We start from the raw sequence: 23,556 nt of genomic DNA, 5'->3' as shown, positions 1-23,556 counted from the left end.
AGTTCTCCAGTGTGGGTTCTCCATGTTCTCCTACCCAGGTTCTCCTCATGATCTCCTGGGTTCCTCACGTTCTCCTGCCAGGGTTCTCCTCATGAATGTATGTAGACGCGTGGATGCCATTATGGATTTTTACATATATATATAATATATATATTATATATGAAATAACTTTAAAATGTTTATGCAACATTTATTACACATGCATTATTGTCGTGTGTGTTTACACACACACACATTTTGTGCCTGCGGACAAAATAAACGAGTCCAAGTGTAAAATGTAATTAGCAGGACGCTAACGAGGGGAGCAGATGTTTGAAATGTGACGGCCTTCAGACCTTCTCACTTAGAAAACGTATTAAATACGTCGTAAATGGTTGGAGAATCGCAAGTAAATCATCAATAAATGATCAATAAATGTCCTGTAAAAATTCCAAATATTACATATATATGTAATGATCAAATCAACCCCCAAATTAAACATTAAATATAAAAAATAAATCTTAGAGACATTTTTAAAGGTTTTACAGTGACAAACTTGAAAATAATTTATTTGGAAAATCGCAAATGAATGATCAATATATGATCAATAAATCTCCAAAAAATATATAAAAATTACATTAAAATTATATATATTTTTCATATAATTTTATATAGTATCTTTTATCATTATACTGTATATATGTATGTATATATATATGTATATAAAATATTGAAAATGATAAAATAATCCCCCCCCAAACTAAACATTAAATATCAAAAATAAACTTAAATTTTAAAAGGTTTTCAAATTAATGGAACAGATTTGATTGAAAATTTTGAAAGTAAATATAAATCAATATCAATGAAATTAATAAAAATTGTGTAATAATAGATAAAAATGAAGTCATGCATGAAATTGTTGGTTAAAATACAGTAAAAAATAAAAACTCATAGATAAATAAATACGACACTAATCCTTTTTTTAGGGGGATTATATTTAAACCTGGCCATTCACTCCGTCCGAGGAAAAATTATAATAATCTAACTGCAGGCGTGACATCCCATAATACCCAACCTCATCATGCGAATGAAAAAAAACTTTAAAAAAAGAAGTAAATTCCTCCCAAAACAACAAGAAATAATCCGCAATAATCCGAATCATCGTTCCGGATTATTCCTCGGCGGCTGGTTTCCACGGCGACCCCCCCCCGCCTGCCATGTGAGTCACATGATGCGCGTTACAGGTGGAGGAGAAGTAACCATGGCAACGCTCACTGTTATTATTGCTATTATTGTTTTAATACATGTTATTATAGCTATCATTAGTGTTATTATTGTGTTATTACAGTCTTATTATTTCTTTATTACATTGCTATTATTAGGGTTATTATTGTGTTATTACTGTGTTATTATTACTATTATTATGTTATTACAAGGCGATGGCGCTTCAAAGATAAGAAGAACGAAGAATTGAAAATGCGGGAAACCTTGATAAGAAGATACAAATCATAATGTGACGGGAAGAAGAAGCGGAAAAAAAATGGTGTTAATATAAAAAAAAATTGTGATTTTTGCAGGAGAGCCATTTCACAGATCAAAGGGACAATCAGATGAAAGGGTTCAGAAAGAAAGGATCAAAAAGGGTTCGATGGCATCAAAGAGAGCGTCTTAATAGTGTAATAACTCAGTAATAACCACGTTTATTACAGTGTAAGGACAACAGCTGGATTCATGGGGAGGCTTCTTCTCCTCCTTCATCTCCTTCTTCTCCTCCTCCTTCTTCTTCTTCTTCTTCTTCTTCTTCTTCTTCTTCTTCTCCACCTTTCAATTATTCAGAATCTGCTCGTTAAAAGCCTTCATCCTTAATGGGGGCTTAAAATAGTTACACCAGGAATCTACCGGGGTTCCAGCTGGTTCTTCTAGGACTCCAGGTGGTTCCACCAGTGTTCCAGGTGGTTCCAGGTGGTTCCAGCTGGTTCTTCTAGGACTTCAGGTGGTTCCACCAGAGTTCCAGGTGGTTCCAGCTGGTTCTTCTAGGACTTCAGGTGGTTCCACCAGCGTTCCAGGTGGTTCCACGGTCCCAGGACGTCATATCCTTCAGAGCAAGAACATTCTTGGTTCCCCACAAGGGTGACCATGTTCTCCAAGTCTGCCTGGGTTCCCTCCAGGTTCTCCATGCAGTCCAGAGTCATTGGTTAGAACTTTTCCCCGAAGCTTCCAGGTTCCTTCTCCATGTTCTCTGGGTTCTCTCAATGGGTTCTCCACAGGTTCTCCAGCCCGGGTTCCTCCAGGTTCTCCTCAAAATGTCCGTCGGCGTGAATGATTGGACACCTCCATGCGTGACCCCGTGATTGACAGCTGACCCATCGGGGTTAAACCCCGCCTCCCACCTGGGCGTCAGCTGTAGCTCCGCCCCCTGTGACCAGGTGAGGGTCGTATTCGTATCTCCACCCGTCTCAGCACCTTCTCCCCCCTCATGGATTGGATTGATCGTTCTTTTCTGATGGAATCAATATTTTTCTTCCGTCTGCGTTGCTTCACGGGTGATCGGCAGCCGCCGGCCGTGCATACAGAACTCCCTTGAAAAAATTAGTGATTTATCACAAAGGTACGGCGCCAGATCTGAGCTGGCCAGCGACTGGAGCGCTGTTTGTTTGGGCAGGAAGTCAACATTTAGTCAAAATATTACTGCCGAATCTAATATTTTCTTCCCCGGCACGGTTCCAATGTGTCCACCGGGTTGTTGATCCATAAACAATAAGCCGGTTTCAAAATAAGCTTTTTTGATATTGGAGTTTGTTATTAGGGCAGCTTTCCAACAGGGGGCGCTCCTCCCTCTTCATCGGCCAATCAAAATCGATTTTTTGGAGCGGCTCATTTCTGCGCGCGGGGGTGGGATTTTGTTTCTTAAAAACGGTGAAAACATGACGTTTTTTTTATTTTGCGTGCTTTTATTTTGGCGGGGCGACGCGAAGGTGGGCGGGCTGGCGTTATCTGAGGAAGAGGATGAGCGCCTGCAGCCATAGGAGGACGAAGATGTGTGTGTGTGTGTGTGTGTGTGTGTGTGTGTGTGTGTGTGTGTGTGTGAGTGGGGGTGCAGGTAGGAGATTATAAAATTCAATTTAGGCCAATCGGTGTGGGGGCAGGAAGTGGTTATATAAGCGCTGCAGAGCTTCCTTTACTTCCTGTGCGTCCCACGTTTTTTGGGGGGACTCCCTCCGAGGTGGACCTCAGAAGAAGAGGAGGTGTGAAATCCACCTCTAGGCTGAGGAGGTTCCTCCTCTTCCTCCTCCTCTTCTTCTGCACAAATCTGAGGAAGCCTGTTCCCTGATTGGCTGACGGCAGCGGCGGGATATGTAAGCCCCGCCCCCTGCCGCCGACCCCAAGGGGGTTCCCGAAGAAGCGAGGAGTGGAAAAGGGGGCGCGAACAAGCGAGGTGACCCCAGACAGGAAGTCCTTTTAAGGTCATGCTCTGAGGAGGAGGGGGAGGGGGCGGAGTCAGGGGCGGGGCTTAACCTGAGGAGGCAGCTGTCAATCATCCAGACACGTCCAATCAGACAAGTTAAAGTGGGGGGGAACGTGAGGAGAACCCAAAGGAGAATGTTTACCTTCTCCAGCCGGTGTGTGAGTGCATCACACACACACACACACACACACACACACACACACACACACAGCAATCAGAGTCCATTTAACTGAAGAACAACAATAGATCTTTGACGCTAAAAGGAAGTAACCTGGAGGTCACCAGAGGACATAACGACGCTTGTCGCCATGGCAACAGACACCATTCGTTCATTCATTCATTCGTGATGGAAACACATGTCCTGAATTCGGGTCACATGGTGCGACATCATCCATTCAACCTCTCATCCACATATAAAAACATCAAACCATTCATGTGTCATATCAAAACATCCCATAATTCACCCTCTCATTCATCTCATATGGAGTCATAAAATAATTAACCCTGTCATTTTTATATCTAAAGCCTCTCCTTGAGCTCCATCTTCCTGGTTAGAGGGTGAACATCCATTTGATTGACAGCTCGGCGTTAAGCCCCGCCCCCAAAACCAACCACTTTTATATTAAACACTTTACCAGTTTTGTATTTGGATACAGGAAAACACGGCGGCTGTCTCGCCACGAACCGTCCAATCAGAGCACTCCCCCCCCCCCCCCCAGGGTCATACCACTTCCTGCCCCCCCCCCCGTTAATCATGCATTCATTTAAAGAAAGTTGGCCTCCTACCGACGAACGCCGTCCCGCTGGGAGGCGCCGCCATTAGCGGGGGAAGCTTTTCTGTCAGAATTCACACCCCGCCAAGGGCAAAGGAGGGGGGGGGTTGTTACCACGCCGTCAGCATTTTACCCCCTGAATGGAAGGAGGGGGGTAATCAGCTGGCGGGGGTGCAGAAGCGGGGGGGGGGGGGGGTAACTATTTCATCCAATAAAAACATCTAGATACATGTTTGAAAGCACCTTCCTGAATCAGCCACCGGGGGTTCAATGTGTTGCCCCCCCCCCCCACGCCAGCCACCCCACCTACCCCCCCCTCCGTTTCTGCCCCCCCCCCCCGCCGCGGGGTATCTCAAAGGGACCGGCGTTCCTGCAGAGCCGTGATGAAAAGGTTCTGCAGGGGCAGCGAGACGCCACTTCCATCAAACTAAATCCGCCCGACGTTGTTCGCTCAATCTTTAAACACCCCCCCCCCCCCCCCCCCCCCCCCGCCCGTCGCCACGGTGACATTTTTAAATTAGAGCAACCGAAACGCCCCGTGCTTTTATAATGGAAGTTTTCACGCCGTTCTGTTCAGCGTGGGCGCTAATGTGGCGCCGCAAGGCCCCCGGCCAATCAGGAGAGAGCCCGGTCGGACTTATATATCCGGCGGCCAATCGTGTTGCGGCGCCTCAACGGGAGGGGATTGGTTGGAGTTTCTAAGAGGCGGCTTCTACTTCCTGTTCGGGAGGATCGGTCAGTCAAATGACCCCAGAGCTAAGATTCATTCATTCATTCATTCATTCATAGATTCATTTATCCATGTATTTATTCATTCATTCATTCATTCTTTCACTCATAGATTCATTCATTCATTCTTTTACTTATAGATTGATTGATTCATTCATACATTTTGCATTCATTCTTTCATTCTTTCACTCGTAGATTCATTCATTCATACAATTTCATTCATTCATTCATTCATTTACTCATAGATTCATTCATTCATTCATATATTCATTTATCCATGTATTAATTCACTCATTCATTCATGCAGTCATTCACTCATTCATTCATTTACTCATAGATTCATTCATTCATTCATTTATCCATGTATTAATTCACTCATTCATTCATGCAGTCATTCACTCATTCATTCATTTACTCATAGATTCATTCATTCGTTCATAAATCCATTCATGCATTCTTTCATTCGTTCATTTATTCATGGATTCATTCATTCATGGATTCATTCATTCATCAATTAATCCATGCATGAATTCTTTCATTCATTCACTCATAGATTCATTCATTCATAGATTAATTTATTTATCAATTCATTCATTCATACATTAATTCATTCCTTCATAGATTCCTTCATAGATTCATTCATTCATTCATACATTTTTCACCCATTCATTTTTCCATGCATTTATTCAGTCATTCGTTCATGCATTCATTCATTTGTTCATATATTTATTCACTCATTCATCTTTTCAGTCATTCATGCATTTATTCATTCATTCATAGATTCATTCACGCATGCATTCTTTCATTCATTCACTAATAGATTCATTTATTCATAGATGCATTCATTTATTCATACATTCATTTATTCATACATTCATTCATGCATTCATTCATTCATTTTCATCCATTCATTTATCCATGCATTTATTCACTAATTCATTCGTAGATTCATTCATTTGTTCATACATTTATTCACTCATTCATTCATTCATGCATTGATTCATTCATTCACTCTTTCATCCATCATGTATCCCCTGCTGTTGACTTGGAGGCGGGGCTTAACCTGGATGGGTGACCTGTCAATCAAAGAGACGTCCAACCGTTCACCCTCTCATCCACGCCGGCTGTGAGAACCAGAAACCTTCTCACAGTGGAGAAAGACCTGCTGCCAGGGTCACTTCCTGTTCATCCATTCATCCATTCATTCACTCCATCACTCATTCATTCATTCTAAATTGGTCTCCAAAAAGCAAAGTCAGGCCAAGTTACAAGAAGAAGAAGAAGTGTTTCCCCTTCTGGCCTGCTGGAGCTGAGGAGGTGGACGAGGACAAGACCTCGTTAGGGCGCCGATCGGCTTTTAATCGGCGGGATCAAAGGGAGCGGCGGCGTTTAAAGGCCGCCATTAAAAGAGGAAAGAACGGCGTCTGGAGGCTGGAAGGAGAAGAAAAGGAAAGACCTCGCCGAGGGGAGGATGGTGCACCTTCCTAATCCTCCTGATGGAGAGATCTTCACCTCCGACCAGCTCTAATCGCTCCGTAACCCCGAGAACCCGGAGCTCCCGCAGGCCCTGAACGCCTCGCAGGCCGAGACAACCAGAACACTCAGGATACATCGCATCCACCCACAGGAGCCGGAGGGATGGAGGTGGAGAGAAGGTTCTGAGAAGGACCAGGAACAGATCAGCGTTTAGGGGAACAGGAGAGCAGATACTGACTCTGGAGGTCCATCATTTGTGGCCCTGTGATGGACAGCTGAACCTGTGATGGACAGTCGACTGGTCCAGCCTTTCCTGCATTGGTAAGCATGTAGCTTCAGTTTCTTCTCAGGTTCTCCATCTTCTTCCAACGATCCATAGGTGCAGATGAGAGGTGAACAGTTGGAGGTCTCTCAGTGTGACTTCAAGCTCAAGTCCAAAACTACCTCCTCCTTGTAGATCCTCAGGAACCCACCGCTTCCTCCCGTCTGGCTCGGTGAACATCAGGGCTACCTCGGGACCCGGCTTCTGATCTGGTTCTCTGGACCCCCTTCTGCTGGACTGCAGGGGAACCCAAAACACGAGCTCCTCGCCGGCGCTCTCAGGGACTGGAAACCAACCCTGCCACGAAGGTACCGGGCAGATAACCACGATTCACTTGCGCTCGGCGAGGAACGAGAGCCGGCCCGCCTGAATGGCCTCCTAATTAGCTGCAGATCTTGATTAGCTTCACCCGCGTGAATGGGCGGTGAACTTCTCCAGCTTGATGTGCGGGCGGGACGGCGGCGCCGCTGATTGTTGGCGAGGTGCCGATGAATCACGCCCGTCGTGGAGCCGCTGAGGCCACAACATCCCCGAACAATGGATCTTGATAAAAACCCCCTCGCTCCTGTGCTAATCCCGACAAATCCTCTATATATAGACACGCTAACTCAACCGTCACCGCTAATCTTTCTCCCGCGGGGCCGGAGGGAAAAGGTAATTCATTCATTCACTCATTGGTTTATGATCCGCGCCGCTGGTCCTCCTCTGCCGGAGCCGAACCAGGCCGGCCTCAGGGGGCGAGGCGCAAAAACATAAAGGTGTGGATTTGAAAAGCGTCCCGTATCCGTACCCCTTACGGGCCTGTACTTGTACTCTCGGCGGTGACGAAACTAGCGATTTATCCATTCATCAATTCATATTTCCATTCATTCTACATGTTCCTTCGCCGTGTTCAGAGGGACTCTGATGTTCTGGGATGCCTGTTTGGTGTCCAACTGGGGTGACGGCATGAATATGTGGGTACATAGCTGGGAAATGTGTTCATGAGAGGGTGAATAGTTGGTCGTCTGTATGATTTGTGAATAAGACGGTGACTTGCAGAATGTGTTGTCATGATGGCCACCAGAGAGTGAGTACTTGTATGCCTAAATCTCATCTGAAGGGGACAGTGGATGGTTGTGTGTCTCTAGATGGGGACGAATGAGAGGGTGAATGGTTGTATATTTCTATGTGCTCCCTGTATTTGATTGGTCGAGGGAGATAGGCTCCTCCCCCTTTGAGTGTATTAATGCGTGTTAATGAATGATTTGGCTGCAAAGACCAAATTGGCAGCGATTGGCAGCGAACTGCACTGGTGGTGCATTCAAGGTACGGTCAGAGAAAATGGCCGCCGACCTCAGGGTGGCCGTCGCCGTTTGGAGCCGGTTAGCGGCCCGAGGCTAACGGACACAGGAACGGCTGCAGATGCTCCTGCGAGATGTACGGAGTTCCTCGGAGGGAGGACGTTCCTCCACCGGCGACGCGTGACATGTTTCCACACAAAAGGGATGTTCTGTAATGAAGTCTTCAAAGAGGCCAGGATCTGACAGCCGCTGCCGACGAGGCATGTTCTCACTTTCTGCGACCAAACAAAGGAGCCTGCGGCGGAGGTGGCGGCGGCGGCGGCGGCAGTGGTGGAGGCTGTCACGGATTACAGATGAACAGGGTTCCGCGTCTCCGTTCCACACCGCTTAAGTAGGTACCTCCATTCACAGGAATAAGGCCGCGGCTTAACTCCAGGGTCAACTGCCTGTGCTGCAAATCTGATGCGGCTTTGTCAACTTCGACTGCCTATCAGGGGAGCTGGACCAGAGACAAACAACCATTCACCCTCTAAGCCAGATGTCATGTCGAGATGCCCAACTATTCACTCTTTCATTCATACCCAATGTACTGACGTCCAGCAGGTCACGTAGAGACATACAACTATTGACCCTCTGATCCACACGTCATATAGATATACGACTATTGACCTTCTCATCCACATATCATATAAGCATACAACTATTGGCCCTCTGATCGACACATCATATAAGTATACAACTATTGACTCTTTCATCTAAATGTCACCTAGAGACATACAACTATTGACCCTCTGATCGACACATCATATAAGCATACAACTATTGACCCTCTCATCATCATATCATAGAGACATACAACAATTGGCCCTCTGATCGACACATCATATAGGCATACAACTATTGACTCTTTCATCTAGATGTCACGTAAAGACGTACAACTATCGACCCTCTGATCCACACGTCATATAGAAACATACGACTATTGACCTTCTCATCCACATATCATATAAGCATACAACTATTGGCCCTCTGATCGACACATCATATAAGTATACAACGATTGACTCTTTCATCTAAATGTCACCTAGAGACATACAACTATTGACCCTCTGATCGACACATCATACAAGCATACAACTATTGACTCTTTCATCATCATATCATGGAGACATACAACTACTGACTCTTTCATCATCATATCATGGAGACATACAACTATTGACCCTCTGATCGACACATCATACAAGCATACAACTATTGACTCTTTCATCATCATATCATGGAGACATACAACTATTGACCCTCTGATCGACACATCATATAGGCATACAACTATTGACCCTCTCATCATCATATCATAGAGACATACAACTATTGACTCTTTCATCTAAATGTCACGTAAAGACGTACAACTATCGACCCTCTGATCCACACGTCATATAGAAACATACGACTATTGACCTTCTCGTCCACATATTATATAGGCATACAACTATTGACCCTCTCATTTACATGTCACATAGAGATCTGCAGCCATTCACTCCTTCACATGTCGATGCGATCCACCATCTGACTCGATCATCCAGAAGTTGATCACCACAAAGTTTGGAAATGTCGATGACTCCGCCCACTTTCCACCTTTTTACGTCGTCACCTGCCTCACAGACCGCCGAGGGGTTCTACCTCCTGTACTTCCACGGTTACCGCCGTGCCTCGACCGCCATCTCCTGACCACCATCTTGGCGGGACAACATCCCACCCCGGCAACGTTCTAGTCCACACCTATGGTGAGCACATTCGGGTCGTACCTCACACTCCCTGGAGCCGGAGATGGTGCAGGTGCAGGAGCCGGTGCCGTTGCCCAGCACCTCCAACGCTTCCGGCGTGGCGGCGGGGTTGTAGCTCATGTAGTACTCCTGGAGCTGGGAGCTGAGGTTCTGCTCCGGCTCGGGACTCTTTTTGCGGCGCTTGCGCGCCACCATGGACTGCTGCTGCAGCAACCTGGTGGCGCCCGGGTAGCGCCGCCACAGCACGTAGATAATGGTGAGGATGAGCGACATGGTGAAGAAGAGCGCCACGCTGCCCACCACCACCTTGTGCAGAGTCATGTGCTCCATCTCCGGCGGCTGGAGGTGGGTGGGTCGGCTACGGGCCACTGTCTCTCGGGGGTCCTTGCTCATGTGACCCGGCAGGGTGGGGTGGGGGATGGGCCGAGGCCTCAGGGGCGGCTCCAAGGTGTCGGTCGGGGGCACGAAGGTCGAGCCGGTGGTGGGCGCGAAGGTGGGCTCGGCCGTGGCTTCGGAGATGAGCTCCGACATCGGCGAGGGCGTTTCCGTCAGGATGTAGTCGACTTCCTCGCAAATGCCGTGGTTCCTGGTGGCCTCCATGATCTTCTCGCCCTGGAGATACTTGGGGCTGCTGCAGATCATGGTGGTGTCCTTGCTCCCGCGGAAGTTCCTCAGCCAGGCCACCAGGGGGCAAATGCCGGTTCCGCAGTCCCACATGTTGCCGGCCAGGCTGATGGAGGTCAGCGAGATCCACGCCGACACCGCCTCCTGGGACACGTTGGACAGCTTGTTGGACTCCAGGTTGAGGACTTGCAGGTTGGGAAGGCAGTGGAACACGGCCGGGTCCAGGGTCTGTATCTCGTTACCGGACAGGTCCAGCTTCTGCAGGGTGTACCATGTCCAAGGCAGCCCCTGGTTGACCACCCGGATGCGATTCCACTGCAGGTAGAGCGACCTCAGGTTGGCCAGTCGCGGGAAGAGGAAAAAGTTTATCCGTGAGAACTGGTTGTGCTCGAGGTGCAGCTCCATCAGCCTCTGCAGCCCCAGGAAGGTGGTACGAGTCAGAGCTTTGATTCGATTGTAGCCCAAATCCAGGAACTCCAAGCTCCTGCACTCCAGGAAGGCCCGGATGGGGATGTTGGAGAGGCCGTTGGACCGTAGGTGCAGGTTCTGCAGTTTGCGGAGGCCGTGGAACTGCCCCGGCTGCAGGACCTCCAGCTTGTTGTACGACAAATCCAGACTGCGCAGGTTGGGGATCCCGTGGAAGGTGGAGTTGTGCAGAGATGTGATCCTGTTGGAGCTGAGGATGAGCTCCTTCAGCCTGCGGACGCCCTGGAACGCCCGGCTGTCCAACGCCGAGATCTGATTGTGGTCCAGGTAGATCCAGAGGAGCTGGCCGAGGTGGGCGAACTGGTACGGCAGCAGGGTGTGCAGCTCGTTGTAGCGGAGCGAGAGGCCCTGGCAACCCGCCGAGATGTTCTCCGGGACGTCCAGGAACCCCGAGGAGTCGCAGTGGACCGTCTTCCCCTCGCAGCGGCAGCTGTTGGGGCAGGTCCTCTCGCCGAAGCTGAGGAGCAAGGGGGCCCTCAGGAGGAGCAGGAGAGGAAAGAGGAGGTGGGTCACCCGGCCGTCACACAGCAGTGGACCTTCAGGAGGCAAGAGAAACAAGAGAAGACAATCCCGTCATCCGACCACCTTCGTGTCGCGTCGCCAAAAGCGCGGTATCGTCTGCGAAGAGCTTCGCTTCTCCGCCCGACGACCAGGCTACCCTGGTCTATCCGACGCGACTTGGACTCCGGCAGAAGATAAGAGTTCAGGGAAGATAGAAAAGAGAAAACACCTTCAAAGAAAATGTCGTTATCTTCGGCGCCCGTGTGCCGAGGAGATAAGATGTTTCCCTTGGTCCTCAGAGGGAGGAATCAGAAGGGATACCGAGGAAGAACCCAACCTCCAGTTCGTCTTTCCGCCGGAAGCCTCGACGGAAAAAGGACGTTCCAGCTTCTGGACGTCTGCTGGGGTTCCTCAGGTTCCTCCAGGTTCCTCCTGCTTGTCCAAACACATGCAGGAGGTGGAGAACTCACTGGAGAACCCTGGAGAACCCTGGAGAACCTCCTCCTTACAGGCCCATGGAAAACACTCAGGGATTAAAAGTGACGGTTGCCATGGCTACGACCTCATCCCTGACGACACGTTGATGGACATTCAAAAGGTCAGTCAGTCACCCAGTCATCCCTCCATCCCTCCATCCCTCCATCCCTCCATCCTTCCATCTATCTTTTCTTCCATCCCTCCATCCATTCCTCCATTCATCCCTCCATCCATTCCTCCATTCATCCCTCCATCCTTCCATCCCTCCATCCATTCATCCCTCCATCCCTCCATCCCTCCATCCCTCCATCCTTCCATCCTTCCATCTATCTTTTCTTCCATCCCTCCATCCCTCCATCCTTCCATCCCTCCATCCATTCATCCCTCCATCCGTCCATCCCTCCATCCATTCCTCCATTCATCCCTCCATCCTTCCATCCCTCCATCCATTCATCCCTCCATCCCTCCATCCTTCCATCCATTCCTTCATTCATCCCTCCATCCATTCATCCCTCCATCCTTCCATCCGTCCATCCCTCCATCCATTCCTCCATTCATCCCTCCATCCTTCCATCCCTCCATCCATTCATCCCTCCATCCCTCCATCCCTCCATCCTTCCATCCTTCCATCCATTCCTTCATTCATCCCTCCATCCATTCATCCCTCCATCCCTCCATCCTTCCATCTATCTTTTCTTCCATCCCTCCATCCATTCCTCCATTCCTCCCTCCATCCTTCCATCCCTCCATCCATTCATCCCTCCATCCCTCCATCCCTCCATCCTTCCATCCTTCCATCTATCTTTTCTTCCATCCCTCCATCCCTCCATCCTTCCATCCCTCCATCCTTCCATCCCTCCATCCGTCCATCCCTCCATCCATTCCTCCATTCATCCCTCCATCCTTCCATCCCTCCATCCTTCCATCCATTCCTCCATTCATCCCTCCATCCTTCCATCTATCTTTTCTTCCATCCCTCCATCCAGGATGATATTCTGCTCCCTTCAGGTTCGCGACGGCGTCTCTAACGAGCCTTATTTTTTTCCAATATGGCCGACAGGAAGTCAGACACCATCGCTGCTCCTGATCTGTCTAATGATGACACTTTGGATGGTCAGAGCTGCTGATTCGTTGATGCACGCCGCTTTTTGAACACACACACACACACACACACACACTCTCACACACACACACACACACACACACTCCCGCCCCCAGGGCTCCCATCTGCTCCCGTCCACGGCTCGGCGGCAGCTGCTTCCCCACAAACAACCACGGATTGAATGATTCATCTGATCCTTCATGGAGGACGAGGAGGAGCAGAGGATGGAGGGGTGGAGGGGGGCCCCCTTTTACACTGCCTGCACCCCAAATTACACTTCCTGCACCCCAAATTACACTTCATGCACCCCAAATTATCCTTAATGCACCCCAAATTCCACTTCATGCACCCCCTTTTACACTTCCTGCACCCCCTTTTACACTGCCTGCACCCCAAATTACACTTCCTGCACCCCAAATTACACTTCATGCACCCCAAATTATCCTTAATGCACCCCAAATTCCACTTCATGCACCCCCTTTTACACTTCCTGCACCCCCTTTTACACTGCCTGCACCCCAAATTACACTTCCTGCACCCCAAATTACACTTCATGCACCCCAAATTACACTTCATGCACCCCAAATTATCCTTAATGCACCCCAAATTCCACTTCATGCACCCCCTTTTACACTTCCTGCACCCCCTTTTACACTGCCTGCACCCCAAATTACACTTCCTGCACCCCAAATTACACTTCCTGCACCCCAAATTACACTTCATGCACCCCAAATTACACTTCATGCACCCCAAATTCCACTTCATGCACCCCCTTTTACACTTCCTGCACCCCCTTTTACACTTCCTGCACCCCAAATTACACTTTCTGCCCCCTTTTACACTTCCTGCCCCCCCTTCCCACTTCCTGCCCCACAATTTCTGCGTCCTGCCCCCCCTTTTTTTCCACTTCCTTCCCACCCACTTCCACTTCCTGCCCCACAACTTCCACTTCCTGCCCATGCATGAGTTAGCTCGCGATGCTAAAGAGGAAGTAGCTGTTAACAGAAGGCCACTGACACAGGAAGATACCTGGGGGGGGGTTACCGTGGCAACCGAGCGTCCACCACAACTCAAACGAGGTGAGCGTCTCCCACCCTGATAGGTCTCAGCTGGTCACATGATCAAGGCGGAGCATTCCACTGCACCCCCCCCCATTAGTCATGTGACCCCACCTGCTCCAATGGAGTTGCTAGGTGAGCAGGGGGCGGGGCCATGGTGGATCAGCTGTCAATCAAACACCCTCATTCACACCTGCAGACAATCCAGAGTCATTAGTGGACCTTCTGGACGGTGAACCTGGAGAGAACCCAGGCAGGAATGAGGAGAACCTGGAGAACCCTGTGGACCAACAGATTCACATCTAAGGACGGTTTGTCATCTTCACCGAGCCTGACTGGTTTAAGACTGCTGGAGCCAGATGGAGAACATGGAGGGAACCCTCAAGGAGGCTCGAGGAGAACATAAAGAACCCAGTGGACCATCGGTTCCACACCTGCAGACAACTGGAGGGACTGTTTTTGGACTTCTGGAGCAAGATGGAGAACATGGAGAACCTGCACACCAGGAACCTCCCCACCCCCATCCTCCTCCTCCTCCTCCTCCTTCTTCTTCCTGGATCTGGACCAGAAACCATCTGGCCGTGAGGTAAATCTGAAGGATCTCCAGTCCGTTTCAAATGTGATTGACTCAGTTCCAGCAGAGAATGAGTGATGAAGTGAAAAAGTGACGGGAGGCTTTATGTGAGATCTTCTCGTCCTCCTCCTCCTCCACCCGAACCTCCATTTGGCTCCTCGGCGGAGCGTCACTAATCTTCGCCGGGGGTTTGTGGAGATCTTGTACCAGTTAAAGCTTCAACAGCTTCAGAGTTACGATGGAGATAGGAAGTATCGCCGGGGGGGGGTGATGAAGAGGAGGTTCTTCTCCTCCTCTTCGTCCCCTGTCCTCGTTCGAGGACGAAGAAAAAATAAGATCTAATGGTTGAACGTGGGGATTTAAAGAGATACTCAGTCGAACCGAGCTCACTTGACTGAAGGAGGTAAATGGCGCCCTGGAGAACCGCTTCCTAATCGAGAGCGGAACGTGCGGTTCCACGTCTGGTTGGAGGGGTTCTCCATAAAGCTCTTCAACCGTGAACGTTCTCCTTGATTGTCCCGCTTAACTGGAAGCTCCCGGCGGGTTGCGTCGGCTCCACGGAAGGGACAGAAGCACGAATTACAAGGTGGACGTTTCACCTTCACCGGGAGGTTGGTGGTTCAATTCCCAAGTTCCTCCTGGCTACCTTCCGAAGTGCCCTTTGGCAACACCTCGACCCCTACGCTTGCTCCAGATGGTCTGGTTCCTCATCGGGTTGTGATCGGGTGAGCATGAGCTGGTGTAAATAGGCATACAAGTCCACTCGAGTGTCACCAGTGGTCATGTGGATGTTCTTCGGGTTTAAATACCTGATCCGGCGCCATACTTGTACTTTGGAAGTATTTTCCTTCCTGATAGGTGGAGGGATGATGGGGGGGGTTGAAGTACTTTACCTCCTCTCACATGTAGCCAAGTTTTTTTTTTTGTTTTTTTTTTTTTTTTAATATATGGTTTTCCAGCTGAGAGCAGCAGTTTCCGGCGCCCGCCGCCACCGCCGCCGGACGTGTGATGTATTCCATTACCGGCCCGCTCGCCGGCGTTTTAAGGCTCATATTAAAAAACGTACCGCGGTGTCCAGCGCTGGCGGCGTGGGCCATCGCCGCGGCGATCAATTCGAGGCGGGCATCACCCGACCCCCCCCAAAACCTCCAGCACCTCTTTATCCAGCTGACTTCCTGTCCGCCGTCGTCTCCAAAAGATCGATTAAGTTATTAATTCAAAACACAAACAGCTGATTCGGGATGGATCTAAATCGGTGGGCGGCGTGCGGGGGGGGGGGGTTAAACGCCGTCACGGATGCTAATCGTTCAAAGGAAAACGGACGCCATTTTTCACCACCCCCCCCGCGCGCCGCCGCTTGTTACAGGATAGTAGCGAGTCGCCTCAGACAGGGTGGGATTAGTGAGTGAGTGGGGGGGTTATTACCAACCCGGTCGCCGTGGAGATGAGGTGTATTGATTCACCTCCTAGCTTTAGCGCTGTCAATCACGGCGCCGCTCAGGTTTATAGGATCACTGTTTTCCTTCCGGAGAAGCGGCCGCTGATGGAGGTCGAGTTCTCGCCGGAGGCGGCGAGGGGCGGGCGATCAACCGCCGAGTTTTTTTTTTTTCTTTTTTTTTTTCCTGCGTCCAATTTGTTGTTGCGCGCAGGTTAGCGGCGCTACGCTAATGCTGCTGCGGTGTGCATAGACGTCAGTGAGAGTGAAATGCCTGGAGGCCTCTGGATGATTGACAGCTGACTGACCCAGGTTAAGCCCCGCCTTCCACTAACAGGCTCCGCCCCCTTTCTCTAACACATAAACAACTGGGGGCCAAATAACGGCTAACAATGGTAAGCTAACAGCCAAGCTACTTAGCGCTAATTCGGGTCATGCTAATTGGTAATGGAACGGGTCTCAGGCGGCTACAGACACTTTGATGTTGATGATGTCACTGATCTGCCCCACCGCTTTAACACACACACACACACACACACACACACACCTGCAAACTATGTTGTTGTTCACAAACCAGCAAGCAGTGTGTTTTAATGAAGTAGTCATCGAATATAAAGTGTGTGTGTGTGTGTGTGTGTGTGTGTGTGTACCTCCACGCCTGTTGCGCGTTCCTATTGTGAATTCAACCTTTTTATACGTATATTTTTAAGTGTGTTTTTTTTGTCTTTAACATCGATTGCTTTAACAAATCTGGCGTTCCTGCTCGCTGTTGCCTAGCAACACCAGAGGCCAATAGCGGTTTCATAGCAGGAATGTGGGGTTAACCTGACTGAATTAATCATGGTTAATTTTATAGTCGGCGGCGGCACGTGACCTCCGTGAACACGCCTTTCATTAGTGGCGTGTGTGTGTGTGTGTGTGTGTGTGTGTGTGTGTGTGCGCTCATTGATAATGCAGCAATGTTAATGACGTCAGCGAATCACGCCATTCCTATGGTGAGCGCCGGCTAGCTGAGGCGATCTGTGCAGGGAGACGCCACTTTAGCAAAACATTTATATTTTCAAATCCAGAAAAGCAGCTTCTGATGAACCCCGACATGCAAAGGCTGGTTTGAGGCTCCATGAACACATGAATGTAGATCCGATCGCATCATTCGCTCATTCATTCGTCGAAGCTGGAAGTTAATCCTCGAACGCAGCGCGGCGAAGCTGCTGAACGTCAAAAAGTAACTCCGACTAGCAAAACCAAAAGCAGAGCGGCGTGAAGAGCCGAGCCTCCCTGGTCCAGGCGGAGAAACAAAAAGGTCACGTTGTTTTTCGCTATTTTTCTTTTTTATTTCTGTTCCGAAAACAGCCGGCAGTGAGTTTGAGGCCGGCTGACTCGCACGGCACTTTAGAAATTTCCTCCTGAAACTCCAGCCGAGTAAAACGGCGCCGATGCTGCTCCCGTCTCATTTATCTGGAGCTAATTATTCAGGAGGAACCTGAACGCCTCGTGTCTCCTGGTCCTGCCCGGGGGCTGCAGACCAGCAGGACTGAATGAATGAATGAGGTTCACCCTCAAAAAGGTGTGTGAATGAAGGGATGAATGACTGTCTCTGGTGCGTCCATGAAGGGGGCAAGAGTTGTATGTTTCTATCTGACGTTTGAAGGAGTGCGGCAGGTTTCTGAACAACAGGGTGAACGCTTGGATGTCTTCACATGAGGCTTGAATGAGAGGGTCAATGTTGGGACGTCTCTGTTTGATCTTGGAAAGAGAGGGGCAAGAGTTGTATGTTTCTGACATTTGAAGGAGTGCGTGAATGGACGCCACAGGTTTCTGAACAGGGTGGACGCTTGGATGTCTTCACATGAGGCCTGAATGAGAGGGTGAATGTTGGGACGTCTCTGATCCTGGAAAGAGAGGGGCAAGAGTTGTATGTCTCTAAGTGTGATGGATCCAGGGTGCAGCCCGCCTCTTGTCCAATCACAGCCGGGATAGGCTCCGCCCCCCCCCCCTCCCCCACCCTTCAGCGGTTTAGAGAATGAATGAATGAATGAATGAAAAGAGTGACTTCTGTTCTGCTTCCAGCCTCCAGATCCTTACAGGGTCTGGAGTTTGGCAGCGTTTCTGTCGCTTTGCTTTGACGGGCCTCAGGCTTCTTCCCCGGGAATGACCCCCGCCCTCTGGCGCCCCCATCAACCCCCCCCGAACCCCATCCCCGACATCAAACAGTCCACCGAGTCCTTTAAACCTGAGCTGAGATCTTCATCTGTTCATCTCCGTTTAGCTTACCAAGCTTTGATCACTGTCATCCCGGTCACTGCCCACCTCCACCTCCACCTCCACCGTCCTGGAAAATAACCCGCTCTCGCTCGACATCTTCTGTAGACGAGTGCAAGTGGAGCTCCTGTGTCGGGGCATTTGTTAGCACCCCCGTTAGCATAAGAACCCCCTGAGATGTAGTTTCTGCAGATCGACTCTTCCATTTACACAACGAGCCACAATAAGCCAGACTCGCCCACAACCCTGGCACTTATATTTGGAAACTCCCCACAGGTCTTTGGAACTGAAGAAGCCTCTGGGATGAAACATCTTCAAGAGAGGAAACTCAAGTCCAGTTGCCAACACAAGAAGATTTCAACTAGCATGCTAGTCTGATTGAGCCACACAGCTGATTTTTCTTTACTACCCCGAGCGTCCATCGGGTGCAGGATCTGTCTGGTCAGAAGGATCTGGTAAGAGGAACCCACCAACCGTGAAGGCATGACTGAGCGTTTCCCGACCTCAGAGAGCGCCAGCGTGGATTCAACAGGAGTCTGTCTGGAGGAGGAGGAGGAGGTGGTGGTGGTGGTGGTGTCTGCGGCGGAGTGCCTGCCAGCTCCAAGACCTCCACCTCCACCCCCTCCTCCGCCGCCGCCGCCGCCGCCAGCAACAAGGGCAGTAACTGGCTTCCAACTGCTTACTATGCGAGGGGGGAGTTGGAGGAGGAGCCGTCTTCCTCCGACCTTCTGCCACCCGAGTGCAGACGCGACATTAGGAATCAGAACCACCGTCCTGAGAACCCGCAGAAATGCGGCGAAGGTCGCCGACCTTTTCTGTAGCCATGACGACGCAGGAGAACCACCCGCTCTGCCCATATAAGGAAACACCTATCAGTGGACCTTCTCAGGAACAAGGCTGTACCTTGGGCACAGTCCCTGGTTCCTCCCTCCACCGGGTCCTTAACTCGTACTCCCGGCCAGCGTCGTTCCACGGTTCCTAAGGAACTCATAGGTGCCTGGTGATTGGTGGAACTCATAAGCCACGCCCCCAAACCAGGTCCTCCTTCAAGGCGGCAAAGCTACTGTGGTGACTGGTCAGATGTTTCCTTGGGACAAAGAGGTCCAGGTTCTTCTTGCCTGCAAGGCCTCAGAGGGCTAGTGAAGGAAGGTCTACATTTTGTCCAAAATAAGTGCAGTTAGCTACCGGCTACCGGGTTCTTCCACCTCCATGTTGTCTGTGCCGTCTGCTTCGGTGGTTCATTTTTGGTAGGTGGACCTTCAGGTGCATGAAGTCTAGGCCCTTACAGCCTGTGGTGATGCTAAACCAGGAGGTTCGCCCTGAGGAGGAACCTCCTGAGACCAAGCCGGAGCTGGGAAGTTCTTGAAACCTTTCTGTCTGAAAGTGGTGATTGATTGTCCAATCAGAAGCAGCCTAGAGACCAACATGTGACCCAACAGGTCCAAAGAAGAGCTTCCACTTTGGAGCACCTGGGGCCAGAGAAGGTCAGAACCCTGATGCCTCGATTGATCCATCGAACCGTGGCTTCCAGGAGCTCCAAGTAGAGCTCCTGCTCCATCGAGCCTCAAGGAGTCAGCTGAGGTTGAGGAGCTTCCTGGAACATCTCAGGTGGGCGGAGATGCCGCTGTGTCCCTCACCCAGATGAATGGAAGGACTGCTCTTCATCTCTGGCTTCCATTCCAGAATCTAGGTTCTGCACACACACTAGCATAGCATCGCTATCCTGACCTGCTTTGATGGATATCCATCTGAAGGTGGGACCACTGAAATATTACAATTGGCCACTTTGGACGCCGCTAGCGGATGATGTAGTGTGTGTGTGTGTGTGTGTGTGTGTGTGTGTGTGTGTGTGTGTCACGAATTCCTCGCGTTGTGAAGACATCAATTGCGGTTAGTGTTCGGACAAGTCTTTTGGAAATGTAGGGAAATCAATATAACGTCCGCTGTGTGTGTGTGTGTGTGTGTGTGTGTGTGTGTGTGAGCGGTGAATGTCAAAGACATCACTTCCTACAGTCTCTGAAAGCAGAACAATAATCCCTAATGATGATGTAGCCTTTAAAAACCTGCGCCAGCTTTTAGCTCCGCCCACTTCTAACGTCTCCGGTTCTCCAGCAACTCGGAAACCGAATCACTCTGATCGGGTTTTGGTCACATGATGGAATCCTGACGTTTCCCGAATCTCCTCGTAGCAGTGTGGGCGTCTCCTGCATGCTAACATCCTGGTAGCGCCACACTAGCACCGGGGTAGCATCATGTTTACACCTCGTGATCGACCTGGTTGCATCATGCTAACAGCCCGGTAGCACCACATGAACACTACTCCAGGCCACAAGGCCCTCTGGGATCAATGAGATACTTCCCTGGTGTTAGCACCACGCTAACACCCGGATTACACCTTGCCAGCACTGTGCGAACATGGTGTGGTAGCACCACAACATGCTAGTACCGTGCTAACAACACACTAAAACCATGCTAACACCCGGGTACACAAAGACGTTTAAGATCAGTTAAATACTTCTGATTCTGGTAGCACCATGCTAACACCCTGGTTACACCTTGCTAGCACCATGTGAACATCCTAGTAGCACCACATTCACACCATACAAGTACCATGCTGACAACAGATTAAACGCATGCTAACACCCTCGTACACAAGGCCCTCTGGCATCAATAAGATACTTCTGGTTCCGGTAGCACCATGTTAACACCCTGGGTACACCTTGCTAGGTGCTAGGTATTGTGCAAACCTCCTGGTAGCACCACATTAACACCATGCTAATAATGTACTAAAACCATGCTAATACCCTAGTACACAAGGCCCTCTTGGATCAACAAGATTCTTCCATGGTGCTAGCCCCATGCTAACACCCTGGTTACTCCTCGCTAGCATCGTGCGAACATCCTCGTAGCACCGCATTAACACCATCCTAGTACCATGCTAACAATGAACTAAAACCATGCTAACACCTTGGTGCACTATTTCCTCCAGGATCAATAAAAGGATTTCTGATTCTGGTAGCACCATGCTAATATCCTGGCTACACCTTGCAAGCACCATGATAACACTGTGCAAATCCTATAGTAGCACCATGTTCACACCACATGGGTAATGTGCTAACAACATACTAAACTCATGCTAACACCCTGGTACACAAGGCGCTCAATGAGAGCACCATGCTAACACCACGCTAAAGCCATATTAGCAGAGCCGCTCAACAAGAACGACGCCCTGCATTTTCAGCATTTTCATCATAACCGAGCGTTCTCCATGTTCCCCCTCGCAGGGAAGGAGACGGACCGACGCCGTCTAAAGGAGGCGGAGCTTCCGGCAAGGGGCGGAGCCTGTTGAGGGGGAAGCATCAGGTGACCTCAAAGGTAGGGAGTGCGGCGGGTGGAGTAAACGTTGCCTCGCGCCATAGTTTTTCCACGTGTCAACTTGTATTATTACTTCAAAAAGTACTTCGAAATGTACTGAGTCGGAGTCAAAACATGTCAGAACGCGGCGGCGGCGGCGTCTCCGGGTTCACGTGGCAAAGTTCTAAAAACAGAGCAGGAGGACGGCGTTGACGGATCAGCCTGAGATGGATCTCCTCTTCCTCTCTGTTTCTATTTTAAATCCCCCCCCAACACACACACACACACACACACACTCGTCAGCCGTCGGTTCCGATGATCAGGTCTTTGTTTCAGTTTTAATTAACGAACCCAAGGATGGCGGTCGGCGGCTTTTCGGCGCCGAGACGCCTTTTCTTCGGCAGCACAAAGGAACGCCCGGCTAATTGGCTCCTTCCTGAGCGTAGCATTTTCGAGCTAATTGTGTGTGTGTGTGTGTGTGTGTGTGTCGATCTTGTAAAATCTGACATTGTGAAGGACTGATGGCAGCAATGTTAAAAAAAAAAAAAAAAAAAAGTTGTGCAACCTTGGATGCTTTTATTTTGGAGGCTAAGCGCTGCGAGTACTTGTGATGTCACTGCGGCAAATGTTGTATCCTGTAGTCATGGCAACGGATAAGTTGTTTTTGTTGTTGTTTTATTGTGAAAATATCCTGATTGCTTATTTATTATTACTTCCTGGATGACGGCTAAACACAGCTAGCAGGGAAGCTAACTTCGCCCGAATAAACCAACAGCCAATCATTCATCGGTTTGTTAGACACCTAATTAGGTTTGGGGGCGGGGCTTAGGCTGGTCTGGACAGCTGTCAATCATCCAACCGTTCCCAATGATGGAGAACCCGTGCAGGAGAACCCTGGAGGTTCTTCTGTTCTCACGCTTGTTTTCTCTCCGCATGAACTTCTGAAGCTCCAGGAAGCTGCTGAGATGTTCAGGAGATCCCGGAGTGTGTGACCCGCCTCACACGTTCTCCGTTCCCGACACGGAATGCGAGCGAGCGGTTCTCCGGCGGTGACTCACTGCCCCCTCCAACACACACACACACACACACACACACACACACACCAGGCCTTGTTTTCATTGTTTGTTTTTAGCTCAGTATTATTAGCGTCAAGCTACATCACTGATCTGCTTCATCCAGGTGCTTCCTGCAACGTGTGTGTGTGTGTGTGTGTGTGTGTGTGTGTGTGTGTGTGTGTGTGTGTGTGTGTGTGTGTGTGTGTGTGTGTGTGTGCATGCTCACACACACACACAAAGGGACTGCCAGCGGCGCAGCGATTAGCGCTTCCTCCTCACAAGGAGAAGGTCCCTGGTTGGATTTCCGCAGGAGGTCCTGTGTGTGTGTGGAGTCCCTGTGTTCTCTGCGTGAGGTTCCTCAGGGTTCTGCAGGTTCCTCCCCCTGGAGGTCCATGCAGAGCCAGACGCGTGATGGAGAGGCTGAATGTTTGCACGTCTGCGTGAGACGAGGCATCGAAAGGCAGTGTTTGCAGGCGGATCAGCAGCAGGTGGATGGATGGAGGAGATGATTGGATGGATGGATGGATGGATGGATGGAGGAGATGATTGGATGGATGGATGGATGGATGGATGGAGGAGATGATTGGCGGATGGATAGATTGCTAGTGAATGGAATGATGCGGGTAGATGAGTAGAAGGATGGATGGACAATGAGGTGTGTGGATGTGATCTGAGGAAAGGTGGATGGATGAGAAGATGAAGGAGGAGGAGCTGACAGACGGGTGGACGGAGTGATTGACAGGTGGATAAATAGAGGAATGAACGGATGAATCTGATGCCGACTTTTAAGAAAATAACCATTTGAGTCAGTCA

The 23,556-nt window shown here is 49.9% G+C and overlaps 1 protein-coding gene across 1 annotated transcript in view; it reads right to left on the bottom strand.

Moving 5' to 3' along the window:
• LOC147220603 (leucine-rich repeat transmembrane neuronal protein 4-like) overlaps positions 1-23,556 on the bottom strand; it is a 32,755-nt gene that overhangs the window by 6,003 nt on the left and 3,196 nt on the right. The window contains exon 2 of the mRNA XM_086170807.1: positions 9,837-11,461. Within this exon, the coding sequence (XP_086026933.1) occupies positions 9,837-11,461 (1,625 nt within the window). The remainder of the gene's footprint in view (positions 1-9,836; positions 11,462-23,556) is intronic.

This window comes from Fistularia commersonii, chromosome 23 (genome assembly GCF_037954325.1).
Source record: "Fistularia commersonii isolate RoL2024-O1a breed Wild chromosome 23, RoL_Fcom_v1.0, whole genome shotgun sequence".
Classification (NCBI taxonomy): Eukaryota; Metazoa; Chordata; class Actinopteri; order Syngnathiformes; family Fistulariidae; genus Fistularia; species Fistularia commersonii.
This window is presented reverse-complemented; position numbering and strand designations above follow the sequence as displayed.